Genomic DNA, 14,117 nt, shown 5'->3' with positions numbered 1-14,117 from the left:
GTCTATGAATCATTTCTTTTAATAAAGCCACCTACGAATCCTCGGTGCTAGGCAGGCCAAAGCCCCAAATACAATTTGTATAAATGAGGCCTAGCAAGGTGGGGGTGGGGGCTCTTGGAGATTAGCCCCTACCCAGATATTTGTCTGTCCCAAAAGCGCCACACACTTGACTGGCAAAGACTGTTTTCAAGCCCTGGGGTACATACCACTCACTCTTTGGTTTTGCACAGATTAAGATCAAATGGCTCTTAGAAGACTTGGAGACTTAACATGGTTGGAACTCCTTGGTGCAGGCATGTTTCCTAGTAAAACCTCTCTGCACATGTGCAGTCTAATAAAAGCCGATGAACCTTTTGAGTGGAGAACCATTGCTTTTCATCTGGAGAATTTGCTTTTTATTCAACACTCACTTTTTCCTGGAAGGAGGAAATTCCTTAAAAAAGAAGTTTGTGGGTGCCAGATTTTCTTTCTTTGCTTTTGGACGAGGCTCTGTTATCTGAACATAACATGCAAAAAGCAATTTGAATACGATGGACTGTTTGAGTCTCTCCTTTCACAAGAAATACTGCTGATATCCAGTTAGGAAGCATACTCAGGATCAAGCCATTTGGGGCCATGTTGAAATGTATTTCTCTAACCTCAGGTTTTGCGTGGGTGTGTTTTTCTTCAACAGGAGATGGCGAACATTTTGGCTCAGAAGCAACTGCGTTCCATCATTTTAACAGTGAGTATCTCTGTGGTGTGAGTACTGTCTTGGGCAGGAATGGTTTGGTGCATTCATTTATCTCCTCTCTTGGCTTCAGTCTGTGGTCTGTTCTGAGCCTTTGCTCCTGTGAGGAAGCAGTAGTAACTAGAAAGGAAGAAGAAGTGCGCCTCTGGAAATCGAAGAAACGGGCTTTCCCGCAGGAATGGTCTCACGTGACTGGAGGGAGGAGTCTCTGGGACTGCTCTAGAAAGACTTTCTGCCAGGAAGGGGTGGAAACCTCTCCCAAGGGGGCAGGTTTATTACACTCCCCATCACATCAGTTTTGCATTTAGGAAATCAGGGGCTCTAGGACCTAAAAAAAAAAAAAAATCCATTGCTGTGAACCTAAACTGTTTTTAATGTAGAAGCTTAACTGGAAACCACTTGGACTCTGACAGAAGTCCTGAAATGATGACAAGCATCTCCCTGGACCCCTTTGCAGCAGAGACAGGCAGGAAAGGCCTACATGGAATCTACTCGTTAACTGCAATGCAGAGATGACCTGAAATGTCAGTGGAAAAGAAGCCCTACACGTTATGTCTTGAATGTTTAGAAATAAATCAAGTGGCATGATTTCCTGAGGCCTTATCCGCTATTTAACTTTAACCAAAGACTGAAAGAAGCATGCGTGATTGATTCCCAGCGTTACCAAAAAAGCAATTTCTGTTTCTGTGATTTCAAAGAGGAGTTCTCTGCAAGCTCACAATCATACACACACACACACACACACACACACACACACACACGCACACATTCCAATACCGTGAGGCAACTGCAAATTAAAAACCTTATGAGGGCAAACACAATAAATATTCTAGAACCCAAAGCCAATAGCAAGGACTACAATTTGTCATCAAGTGTGATCTTAAACTTCCTGGCTGACAAGGCCTTAAAAAGAAACATATGAGTGTGATTTTCATGGTTTGATAAAAGAGGTTACCTCAGTTCTTGGGGGATGACATACCTTTTTCCCTGGAACTGGAATATGAAATGGGTGACGGCAGAGCATTCGAATAGATTCTTGGCCCAGGAATAGTGTGGTAGAGACTGCAGGAGGATTCATAATGTTAATCTTTACCCCAGTTCTCAGTGAAAGTGGAACCTACAGTATCAGAGCGAAGTTCAGGGAAGGTATTTGTGTAAGAGGAGGAAGGTGGAGAGACGAAGGATTCGAAGTGTTATATTAAGGTCTTAGCCTGCTCTTCTTATTTTGGTGTGGCCGTCGGCGTGAGAATGCCTGTAGATGAGGTGGGTGGAATGGCTGTAACCATCGTGTCTGAAAGATCCGTTTGCTTCGATGGGACTTCTGTGGGGCCGTGATGGCTGGCAGTTCAAGGCTGCTATTCTCAGGCAAAAAGTTGAAGTGCAGATACTTTGGAGTTGCTAATAAAATAGATGGCCTACACACCTTGGGTAGGAAGCATATACTCTGAACTAACATTCTGTTCTGAAAATGGAAGGATACAGGTTTCTTTCCACCCCCCACCCCCGAATCTCACCGCCTACCTACCTTCCCACCCCCACCGCCCTCATTATTTTGGTTTTGTGGCTTTTTTCTGTTCCTCATTCTTCTCCCCACCCCTCCCTCTTTAACTGACTATTTTGACACGGTACTCACAGCCAGGGCGTGGAGTCCCAAGTGCATGCTGGGTTGGGGCACCTCAAGAAAGTTCTTTCAGACAGCAAGACGTGGTTGGGTCCAGGGCATTCAAAACAACCGATTTGAATGGTTGTTTCACCACACTGACTGGTTGTTTGGCATTTTTAAGACATAACCATGGTCTCTGTGCAAGGGGATGTATGTTAGGCCCAAGTGTTCAATCTCCTTTCTGACCCAGCTCCAGTGGGGGGCAAAGGTACCCATATCTAGTCCTGCCATTTCTTTTATATCTGTTCCATTTTGGTTCTGTTTCTAAGGGGGTCATTTTATTTTTTTCATTTAATTGTTGGCAGGTAAGTTAAGTTAGGCACGTGAATCCGCTCATTTTCTTGTGGTGGTGGTGGTGGTGGTTTCTGGAGACGTTTACATAGTGAATTAACTTCGGGTCTGATTGGGACTTTGCTTTTTTATGTTGCTTCTCAAACTCCGCCCCATTTAGAAGCTGGATCACCTGTCAGAGACCATTGTAGGGTAAGATGATGGCAAAGTTGCTTACAATACCTACGCACCATTTGTCCCTCCACTGCATGCAGGGAAGGCTTTTGTTGTAGAAACCCACCTTTCTCTTCAAGATACTCTTATCTCAGGCACACTTTCTTGATTTATATAGCTGCACTCACCAGGGCATTTGCAGTGCCTTCCTTTCTTCTACTCTCTGCTGCACACAGGAGGTCTTTACCTGGATTCTGGCCCACACATCCAGAACTTTATTGGGCCCCGGAATGTCAAGAAAAGCTCCAAGATCACCTGCATCCTCACCTTCCAGCTGACAGGTGGTCCCACCAACCTGCATTCCCCGTGCCTCCACGGGAAGACTTCTGGGCTTCTGCTTGGTGTAATGACGGGGCTTAATTGTTGCTGGCTTTTTCTTTCTTCCTTTTCTTAAGAAAAAAAAAATCCTGATTTCTGAACTATCTCCCCAGCACGTCATCCGAGCTCAGAGAGCCATCAACAATGAAATGGCACACCAGCTGTACGTGCTGCAGGTACTTACCTTCAACCTTCTAGAAGACCGGATGATGACCAAGATGGACCCCCAGGACCAGGTGCGTGCTCACTAGACAGCAGCAAAAAGGCACATAAGGGAGAGAAAGTGGTTATTAAAATCTCTTGGGCTACTCTGAGATCCAGAATTTTTAGATAATGATGTTGTTTTCTTACCATCTGAGAACTTGGGGGAATGCATTTTTTTTTTTTTGAGATTTTATTTATTTGAGAGAGAGAGACAGAGAGAGTGCAGCAGGGGAAGGGGCAGTGGGAGAGCGAGAAGAAGGCTCCCCGCTGAGCAGGGAGCCCAACTCAGGCCTCCATCCCAGGACTCTGAGATCATGACCTGAGCTGAAGTCAGATGCTTAACTGACGGAGCCACCCAGATGCTCTAGAACTTGGAAGAATGTATTTAGAATTTAGATGAACTTTGACTCAGAGAATAAGAATAAAGCAAATGGATTCTTTCATTATGCATCACACACATGCGTACTCTTCCTTTCTTGGCTCAGAAAGCCTGATGTCACATGGCCACCAACCTTGGCCCTTGGTCCCAATACCTTCAAAGGTAATAGCTCTGGAGTCAAGGTCCCAGACAAGTAGGGCCTCTGGTTGCTCCGCGTGATACTTATTCAGGTTGAGGAAGTAATTTCCGTTCTCAGTGATCAGTGCCGAGGGTGGGGGTCCCAGGCTACACCTGATCTCTGGGCTTGCATTTTGGTCGGGCTGTTTGTTACAATTCTCTCTAGGTCTCTGGTTGTTGTGTGTGGAAGGTTCTGTCTCTGTCCAAAGGCTTTTGGGGAACTTTACTGTGTGAGGACAGAGTGCGAGGAAACAGCTGGGAGCCCTGCTGTAGCACATTTTCAACTTAAGCAGCGCTGCAGCTTTGGAAAGGAAAACACTCATTATTGGCACGTGAGGGCCTGATCTATTGCAGATGTGCCCTGCACATGTGAAGTGTGTAACTGCTGCAGCACTTCGTCCATGGCGCGAGGCCATGCGATTAAGGATGATGGAGAGGCTTTGAGAGGCTGTCCAACGTGCCCCGGACTTTTGGCAAGGCCAAGTGTAATCATCTGAGAGATGAGACTGTCATCTTACCACTCCTAGTGACGGAAGGCCATGCATCTTAATGTGGAACGGCCCTCCCCGTTTGGAAATGCTTCCTTTTATTTATTTAAAACATACATATTTTTTTTTCTTATTGTGGTAAAACATACGTAACAAAAGGCTTGCCATTTTTAACCATTCTTCAGGGCTTGTTTCTGTGTAGTCACTTCTTCGTGGAGTCCGGGATCCCTTGTCGCTTAAATACTGTTCATGAACTTGTGTGCCTCTCACTTCGTTTCGGACAGCGTGGGGCTCCCAGGTTCTTGAACCTGACTTCCCCCAGGCCCAGGCTTTCTATCATATTTGGGACTCCATCTAGAACTTCACTAGGCAGTTGACCTAAGCACTTCAAATGACTTGGTCGTGAGGACAAATATGGAATGAAGCCAGGGCTGACCAGCAGGGAGAGTGGCAGGGGAACTATGCACAGCTCTAACTTAGAACATTGGTTGTCTTTTATCTGTTTTTCTTTTTGCCTGAAAGCAGTGATTCATTTAGGCCCTGGGGAAAGAGGGAGTATATGTAATGTCACACAATGAAAGCAGCTCTTCCCTCCCCCTTTTCTCTCCCTCCCCCAACACCTTCAGGCTCAGAGGGACATCATATTTGAACTTCGAAGAATTGCTTTTGATGCAGAGTCTGAACCCAATAACAGCAGCGGCAGCATGGAGAAACGCAAGTCCATGTACACCCGGGATTACAAAAAACTTGGCTTCATTGTAAGTAAGCTGTCTCCAGTAAGCTCTCTCGTTCCAACACCAGGGGTCTGACCTCAGCCACGTAACTGATGTCTCCTCCGAGCGTGTGGTCCTCTTGCGCCTCGCGGAATAGTTTCCACATTTTCCAGATGTTTAGCTGGTTTAAACAGGATCACATGAAAATCTCTTCTGGCTGCAGCGAGTCGGAATAACTTGCACAAGTGTGACTAATACTGAGCTTGTTTATTTAGTTCTGATTAAGTGTAGTTAGCCCAGAATGCATCTAGACTTCATTAAATCTACAGCACAAGATGCTTAAGGCTCTATACACGAAACACACGGGTGATGGCAACTGTGGGAGGGATCTTATTACTGGGTTAGTGATTGGATCACTTATATACATGGGTTTCATACCCAAATCAAATTGAGAATCTCCTGAAATGTATTCACATGGAGATTTATGCAATTTATAGTTTCCTAACAGTTTTGTCTTGTTATGGATGCTAATAAGATGACTCCTCCTGGATTTTCTTTTTTTCCAGTTTGCAAATCAGAACACAGCTTGTCCTAAATATAATCTGTTGTTTTTGTTTCTCCATGGGTTCCATTCTGGCCTTTCTCACCATTGCATTTCTCTGGTGACTTTGAGCTGATTAATCTCAAATTCTACGTATGTAAAATTGGATTTCCATTTTGGCCTGCATGGTAAATGGCAAACAATGAAATTTTGGCTTCAGCGATTAGAAATCACTAGGCAAAAATAAATAAATAAATAAAAAAAGAAGAAATCACTAGGCATTACTTTATAATTACAAATACACCCTTCTTTAGTACACACACAAATGTTAACTTTATATACATCAGTATCACGCTTTGTATATTATTTGGGAAACCTTGTCTTTCGTGGGGATTGTTTTGGGATATGTTTCCACATTAGTTAATATGTACTGTTTTTCATTACTGAGGAGTTTTTCATTTTTGGATGGACTACAGTATATTTCAACCAACCCCTTCTGCTGAATAATCCAATGCTTTGAAATTACCAATAAGTCTGTAATTGACATCTTTGCCACCTGGTATTTATGTGCATCCACGATCACATTATTAGGGTAAATTTGTGGGACTGTCATTTCTATGGCTTTATTTTTAAACTTGTTGATATTTACCAAATTGTTTTCTACAAACATTGACTCATTTCCATTTTAACTAAATGAGTCAGAGTGACTTCTTCTGTTTTTTTTTTTTTTACTTTTCTAGTAATGCTTCCTAAACTAAGATTTTATTTATTTATTCGTGAGAGATACAGAGAGAGGCAGAGACACAGGCAGAGGGAGAAGCAGGCTCCATGCAGGGAGCCCGATGTGGGACTCGATCCCAGGACCCCAGGATCACGACCTGAGCCGAAAGCAGATGCTCCATCACTGAGCCACCCTGGCGTCCCAGAACAATGTATTTTTTTTTTAAAGATTTTATTTATTTATACATGAGACACACACACACACAGAGAGAGAGAGAGAGAGGCAGAGACACAGGCAGAGGGAGGAGCAGGCTCCACGCAGGGAGCCCGATGTGGGACTCAATCCTAGGACTCCAGGATCACTCCCTGGGCCAAAGGCAGACGCAAAACTGCTGAGCCACCCAGGGATTCCCCAGAACAATGTATTTTTTTAATTGAAAGTTAATCTGATGTGGTTTTTAAGGCTTTAGATATTTTTTTTTTCTTTTTAAAGATTTTATTTATTTATTCATGAGAGACACAGAGAGAGAGAGAGGCACAGACAGAGGGAGAGGGAGAAGCAGGCTCCATGCAGGGAGCCCGACATGGGATTCGATCCTGGGACTCCAGGATCACACTCCCTGGGCCAAAGGCAGGAGCTAAACCGCTGAGCCACCCAGGCGTCCCTAAGGCTTTAGATCTTACGTGGCCTCACTTGAAAGGTCATTTGAGTAAAAGCGAAGACCTGGAACGCAGAATAACCAAAAAAGAGTGTCGGTTTCCTTTATTTTTCCTTGGCTCTTTATTTAGTTTTCAATTTTAGTCCTTCCCCCTGAAACTTCTTCCAGGCCACGATCTTGCATCAGAAGAGTTGAGAAATTGGAAAGAATCATTTAATAATGATTTTCTAATGGTGGAAAACCTCCAACAGTTTTGACATCAAAGCAGAGATTTTTCACTTTTCAGTGCCCAGTCCCCCAGAAATAGGCAAGTTCCAGTAAATGGAATCACGCGCTCATTGCGCCACCTAGAGACCATCATGGGGAAGCGCTGGAGCTGGCGGAGGCTAGTACGGGCTCTGGATGCTGCAGGCTGTGCAGGTGCAGAGCTCCCTGTGTGCTTCTGAAGGACGAATGATGGTGCCCCTCCCTTTAATGAACTCCTTCCTTGGCCTCCTTTTAGGAGCAATTGAGGTTTTGGAAAACCTTTGGAATCTCGTTGAAGAAAACTTCAGTTCATACAATGAAGATGTTATTTCCCACATAACATCTCCCCAGTAGGCACTGCCCAGGGGGTGTTACATGACAAGTTTTTAGAGTCGAGGGGGCCTAGATTTCAATTTCATTTTTCCTAATTACCAGCCCTTGGACCAGCGGGTTAAGTATTAAAACTGCTCGGGCATCTGGTTCCTCTCTTGTGCTGTTACTCTTGTATTTCACGGTCAAGTAGGAGGCCACCAAAGAGCATCCATTACTACCTGGCACAGCACCTGGGATGGAGGATGTACCCAGTGAATAGTACTTCCCTTTGTTGCTCTTCGGAGAGTGCGTATCGTGGAAATCACAGGCAGCTTCTTCAGTTTTCCAACGTGGAAGGGGCAGTTGCTCCAACAAGGCAAGCAGAATAGTTGTTAAAGGATAATAGGGAACAGCACCTTTGAGGAGGCAGATGGCCTTACATTCCTGCTCAGCACGGCATCCCAACAGAGCAGATTTTTCTGATGAAATAATTCTGAAATCTCAATTTAAAGTGGCTAAGTGGCGTGTATGGTTAGTCATAACACAGAGAGGCACCTGCTTCTAAAACAAAGCAGCTTAATCTTTTAAGATCTCTCGGTTAATGATTCTGTGGTTTCTGCATGGACGTGCAGGGGCCTGGGCGGGAGAAGGGGTCAGGGTTGTCTGGGATAACGCTGGTTTATTGGCACTCACAAGGCAAGGGCCATGTATTTCTCAAGGTGATGGAAGGCAGATTCTCATATTTAGAATGACTTTATTTTGAAAACCAGGGAGATGCCTGAATACAAACTGTTATCTTGTTGATTATCATCACCAAGAACGGTGCAAAATGGTGTTCATACTCTGTGAAGAGTTGTGTTCCTGGCCAGAAAGCCTTCAGAGTTTGTCTTGTTGTCAAATTGGTAGATTCTCTTTTGTGAATTTTACCTTCATCCCGTCTGTTGGGCAGTCATTACAAAGGACGTTATCTGTAGTTCATTTTTCTGATCTCTCTTGAGCCAAGGCAGATGTTGAAGTTGGACAAGGCTGGTGTTTTTTTCCCCCTAAATGTCTTTTCTTTCCTGTTCTTTTAGCTTGTCCCAAAATAAACTCATTTTTGTTAATTAATTAATTAATTAATTAAGCAGACTCTATGCCCAGTGTGGAGCCCAGTGCAAGGCTTGAACTATGACCCTGAGATTGAGACCTCAACTAAGATCAAGAGACCAACTGAGCCACTCTGGTGCCTCAATAAACTCATTTTTAAAAGAAACTTGCTGAACAATATGTCTTAATATGAGAAGTTTTGATAAATCTTTCCCTTAGCATTTTCAGATTGTCTTTATTTTTTATTTTTTTAGATTGTCTTTAAAAAGTGACTAAAATGTGGAAGCAAAAAAAGCTAATGAGAAAAATATTATTTCAGAATTAAGATTCTTTTTTAAAGTGTAGGTTTGATTGTGTTTAGGTGTGGCGAGGCCCGCACCTCACCTGGAGGAAAGATACCACATTGCTCATAGTTCTCAAGAGAGGGAGCGTGTCACACCACATAGAGCACCTGGACAAGCACTGGGGGCCGTCGGGAAGCAGCGGAGTGAGGGGAAAACGTGGACAAAATGGCCTTTGTTGTGGTTTCCATGAAAAAAGTGAGGCAAGATAGTGTAAGCAGATTTAGGATTGGCCAGTTTGAATAATCTCATTGGACTTTGGAGCACAGGGGCTGCCCCTAGTTGTCTGTTATCTGGCCTTGTGGTGCTGAGGGCAGGGGAATAGTGGCTCAGAGTGCAAAACTCTGATAAGGGAGATCTGTTGGGGTTTGGGGTCTGGATTGACTATTTTGCCATGAAATGCATGCATCCTGTCTCTAGGAATTAGCTAACCCTGGGAAGGGCAGTTCCTCCAATCTTAGCAAGGACCCAAGATCTCAAAGGATCAGAGAATATGCACAAATAAGAAAACATGACTAATACAGATTCGTGTTAAATTTTTTAGAGGATTTTCTGCTTCCCAGATGATAGAAGATAATTACGCATCTTTACACAAGTATAATTATATGTAATTGCATATGCAGTGCTTGGTGTCATTTTAATATATTTTTTCTCAAATACAGATGGCAAGGAATGAAGTGAGATACATATTTATCCATGTCTTCCTCCATCTCCATCCCCGTCCCCATCTCTGTTTCCCTATCACAGGAGGAAGCCTCCTGGTCTAAATGAATTCAACTGTAACTGTGAGCGTGACACGCGGATTAAGGTTGGGCTCTGAATTCAGGCTGCCGGGCGTTGATTCTTGACTCTCCTTCTCACAGGCTGAGTGACTTGGGCAGATTACCTGACCTCTTCATATCTTAGTTGCCTTATCTTTAGGGTATAAGAGTTGTCTCCATCAATAAATTTGTTGTGTGAATATAATTAGATGCTCGTGGATCATACATATTAACACAATGGCTGGCACATGGTAAGCAGGCTAGGCATTTAGATGCAGTTATGCTGATGTTATAATCACTATTGATATTATTGGAGCATCACACAGTGTCCCGTGACACTATGACAGGTAGTGGCTGGGGGTGTGAGGGTTTTAAGTTGTGCCAGGAGGATTGTGAAAAAGTGTGTAGTTCAAAATACGAGTTACTGATGAGAGAATAGTGTATGTTTAGGCAACTTCCAAAGGGGTCATGGGCTGACATTTAGGTCGCATGGGGAGAGTAGAGTTGGCTTTTGCAAGTAAGGACAGATTATAGAGAATTTTAAATTCAAGAGGGTTCGAAAAATTCAGGCAATCCTCATGGTTCGTGGATTCCGTGTTTGCAAATCCAGCTCCTCACTGATATATATTTGTAATCCCCAAATCAACACTCGTGGTGCTTTCATCATCATTTGCAGACACGGGTCACAGAAGGTGACACTGCCTTCTTATTTCATGTCTCATACTATAAATGGGAGTCCCTTTTGTAGGCTAGCCAGGGCCTTGATTTTTAAAATTTATCCCTTGTGTCGGTGATATTGCTGTTGCAAGTGGTCCCCGAGTGTAATACTGTAGTGGTGCCTGGTCCCCTAAGTGCACGGAGCTGTGATGTGCCTTAAGGGGGAAATGTGTATTAGATAAACCCAAGTCCGGCACACATTAGTGTCGTTGCTGTGAGTTCAACGTCAATGAACCAGCAATATATGTTAAATCAGTTGTCTTATAAAAAAAAAAAACACATAAAGTTATGTATCAACTGATTGACAAAGTCTTGTGACCAGAGCCTGGAAGACACCTAACCCTCTATTTGCCTCTTGGAAGCAGTGGCTCAGTGTTCGCTATCTCGGGATTTGCAATGACTTCGTAGAACATAGCTACCGGGAGAAAGCAGAATGGATGTACTTTGATTGCTTGGGGAGCTTACAGGCAGGGGTAAGCGCTGGAGGGGAGAAGCCCAGGCTGTCCTAGATTCACTTCCCTCCTAGCTCTGTGGCCTGTGTGTGCTAAGTGGGGAAGAGAAAGCCCACCCTTCACTAGGGTGACAGGAGCATCTGCCCAGCACTTGGCGCTGCTCAGGACGGTCACGGGGGAGCATGACAGCAGACTGGGATCTGATTCATTTGTTTGAAGTCAGAAGCTGCCTCAAAACCGCTGCTAGGTGAAAATCTCATGACATTGAGGTCAGGGGAATTTTCAATCCATAATCATTGTTCATAGAGGAGGAATCTCTCTGCCTATGGCGGACTTGGCTTTTATTTTTGCATCATTCCTGACAGGTCATCCTCATAAGGTTTTGTCTCTGAGAATGTGATTCGGTCCCTTGGAGCCCAAGGACAGTGTTAATAAGAATCGAGTACGTGTGTGGGAAATGTAGAAAGTAAATTTTGACATTTACCTAATTTTGTGGTGCTCCTCATCCCTCCCCCTCTTTGCAACAAACCGCCTCTTGGCCTGGTAACCACAAGGTAAAGCAGCTTTCTGTAAAGTAAGTGACCTTTCTCCGTATGAATGATTTAATAATTAGGGTAGTATTCCTAATAACCAAGCACTTTGCTCTCAAATAGTTAAATATGTGACCCTTAAGCAGTAGGTCATAAAAACAAAAGGACAACTAATAATTTTTTAAACTGTTGTTCATTGAAATTATCCAGGTTTTAGCCACTCAGAATTCAGGAGGTCCCCGCGTGGGCTGGGGTGCTCTTCCAGGAAGCTCTGGCCAATCTTTGCCAGTTCATCCAGCCCCAGACCATTCCTTCCCTCTGAGACCCCCAGGGCATGTTGGTGAGGGATTATCAGAGACTGAGATGCCTCCGTGGTTCAGTCTTGGTGAATTCACAGGCAGATACTGGGCGTGCTTGTTCCTTGGAACCCAACCTTCTATTTTCTGCCTCATGGACACCACAGTCTGGGCTATTCTGATCACACACTCCCTTTCCCCATCTGAAATGCTGCAAAGCCCCAGTCCTAATCATTTCCACTCTTGCCTCCATCAGGGTGCAACTAGCTGGGAGATTCCTTATCAGAGAAGCTAGAGCAAAATCGGCCACCAGATGGCACCAAAAGCACAGCCGTGGACTCCCAACCAGCGTCCCCAGGGTCACACTGCCCCCAAACTGGAACAAACAGCCACTGGGACACCCAGTGACGTTGCAGCTCTGCTTATCTGCCTGCAGAGCATGAGGTTGTGGGGCCAAAACAGGGGCCTTAGGGTCTCCTCAGGGTGGGATGGGAGGGCTCTAGCCTTCATGGGGGCCTCCAGGGGCTAGGAACATTCTAAGATGTCCAGCGGGCCTCCCTGTTCGTTGAGATTTGTCTCTTTGTGGCAGATGAGCTTTTATCTAGTACCTACGTATCCTGACTTTCCTTCTCAATTCTTTTTCCTTATACTGTCATTGAGGGCTTTTATATGGGTATAATAGTCTGCGTATCTAGTATTTTTTTAAAGACTTTATTTATTCATGAGAGACAGAGAGAGAGAGAGGCAAAGACATAGGTAGAGGGAGAAGCAGGCTCCATGCAAGGAGCCTGATGTGGGACTCGATCCCAGATCCTGGGATCAAGCCCTGAGCCCAAGGCAGACGCTCAACCACTGACCCACCCAGGTGTCCCTGCACATCTAGTATTTATCTTCTGTCTTAACATGGACATGCAGGAAAGAATGCGCTAGAAATGGAAAAGCTAAATGAATATTGGCTGTAGAAACAATAGTAATGATGCATTTTGAGTTAAAACTACACATAATCGGGCAGCCCGGGTGGCTCAGCAGTTTAGCACCGCCTTCAGCCCAGGGCGTGATTCTGGAGACCCAGGATGGAGTCCCACATCGGGCTCCCTGCATGGAGCCTGCTTCTCCCTCTGCCTGTGTCTCTGCCTCTCTCTCTCTGTGTCTCTCATGAATAAATGAATAAAATCTTAAAAAAAAAACTACACATAATTAAAACGTGTGATGCAATAACATGGAGGGGGTAGGAGTGGTCAGTGGAGTCCCAGTAAACTAGCATTGTTGTGATGGGGTCAAAGCTGTCTGGGGAAGTCTGAGCTGACTTTCTTTCTTTCTTTCTTTCTTTCTTTCTTTCTTTCTTTCTTTCTTTCTTTCTTTCTTTCTTTCTGTCTTTCTTAGTTTAATCATTTGAGAGAGAGAAGAGAGATTGGAGAGGAGAGGAATTGGGGGAGAGGGAGAGAGAATCTGAAGCAGACTCCCTGGTGATCACAAAGCTGACATGGGGCTCAATCCCACAACCCTGAGATCATGACCTAAGCTGAAATCAAGAGTCAGAAGCTCAACCTCCTAAGCCACCCAGGCACCCACCCCGAGTTGATTCTTGATCAACATTTCTCAGTTGAAAATGATCTTACAGAGTCATTTTTCAGCTTTTTCTTTTAAGTAGCCACTTCCTGAGTTATATGTTCAAAGATGTCATTGAGACTTCTAACTTGATGATAGAAAGTACTTGAGTCTCTCGGAGCCTCGTGGATAATTTTTGCTTTTATCTCTGCCTTTGCCTTCCTTACTCCAACAAACAGCGGGGGTGTGGGGTGGGCGGTTTGGAAAGGAAAGTAGCCAGTGGAGGGCATTCAGTGAGGCTGCCAATAGTTCAGGCAAAAAGTTGCAGGCAGTTGTGTTGCTCCCCTCCTTCATTGGTGAGTGGGAGTCCTGTCTTTCAAGGGACTCTTCCCGTACAGGTGAAAATCACCAGTGTCCTGTCCGGGGTGGGCTCTGCGGTGTTTTTCGTGGATGTCTTTGGTTAAATGATACAGAGCATGGCACACACTGTCTTCACATTTGGTTTCAAGCGCAGAGACCATAGTTTCGTTGTCCTTGTACACGTCGAAGAGGAAGAGTTAGCTCCGGGAAGATCTCTCCCGCAGACCCCAGGAAGATCAGATGTTGGTTTGCAGATCCCATCAGTGAAACCGGCGAGCAGATCACTGGGACAGAGCTCCTGCGAGGTGGGCTCTTCAGGTTGGAGCAGCCTCGTAGGGCCACCTCTCTCTCGGGTTAGTGTCCTCACGCTTC

The 14,117-nt window shown here is 44.7% G+C and overlaps 1 protein-coding gene across 3 annotated transcripts in view; it reads left to right on the top strand.

The window, feature by feature from the left end:
- ELMO1 (engulfment and cell motility 1) overlaps nt 1-14,117 on the top strand; it is a 523,086-nt gene that overhangs the window by 199,556 nt on the left and 309,413 nt on the right. For all 3 annotated transcript variants that reach the window (XM_041727391.1, XM_041727393.1, XM_041727394.1), the window contains exons 11-13: nt 674-724; nt 3,329-3,451; nt 5,090-5,221. In XM_041727391.1, coding sequence (XP_041583325.1) covers nt 674-724; nt 3,329-3,451; nt 5,090-5,221 — 306 coding nt within the window. The remainder of the gene's footprint in view (nt 1-673; nt 725-3,328; nt 3,452-5,089; nt 5,222-14,117) is intronic.

The sequence above is a fragment of the Vulpes lagopus genome, chromosome 13, assembly GCF_018345385.1.
Source record: "Vulpes lagopus strain Blue_001 chromosome 13, ASM1834538v1, whole genome shotgun sequence".
NCBI classification, from domain to species: Eukaryota; Metazoa; Chordata; class Mammalia; order Carnivora; family Canidae; genus Vulpes; species Vulpes lagopus.
The sequence above is the reverse complement of the archived record's forward strand: the minus strand, read 5'-3'. Positions and strand labels throughout refer to the sequence as shown.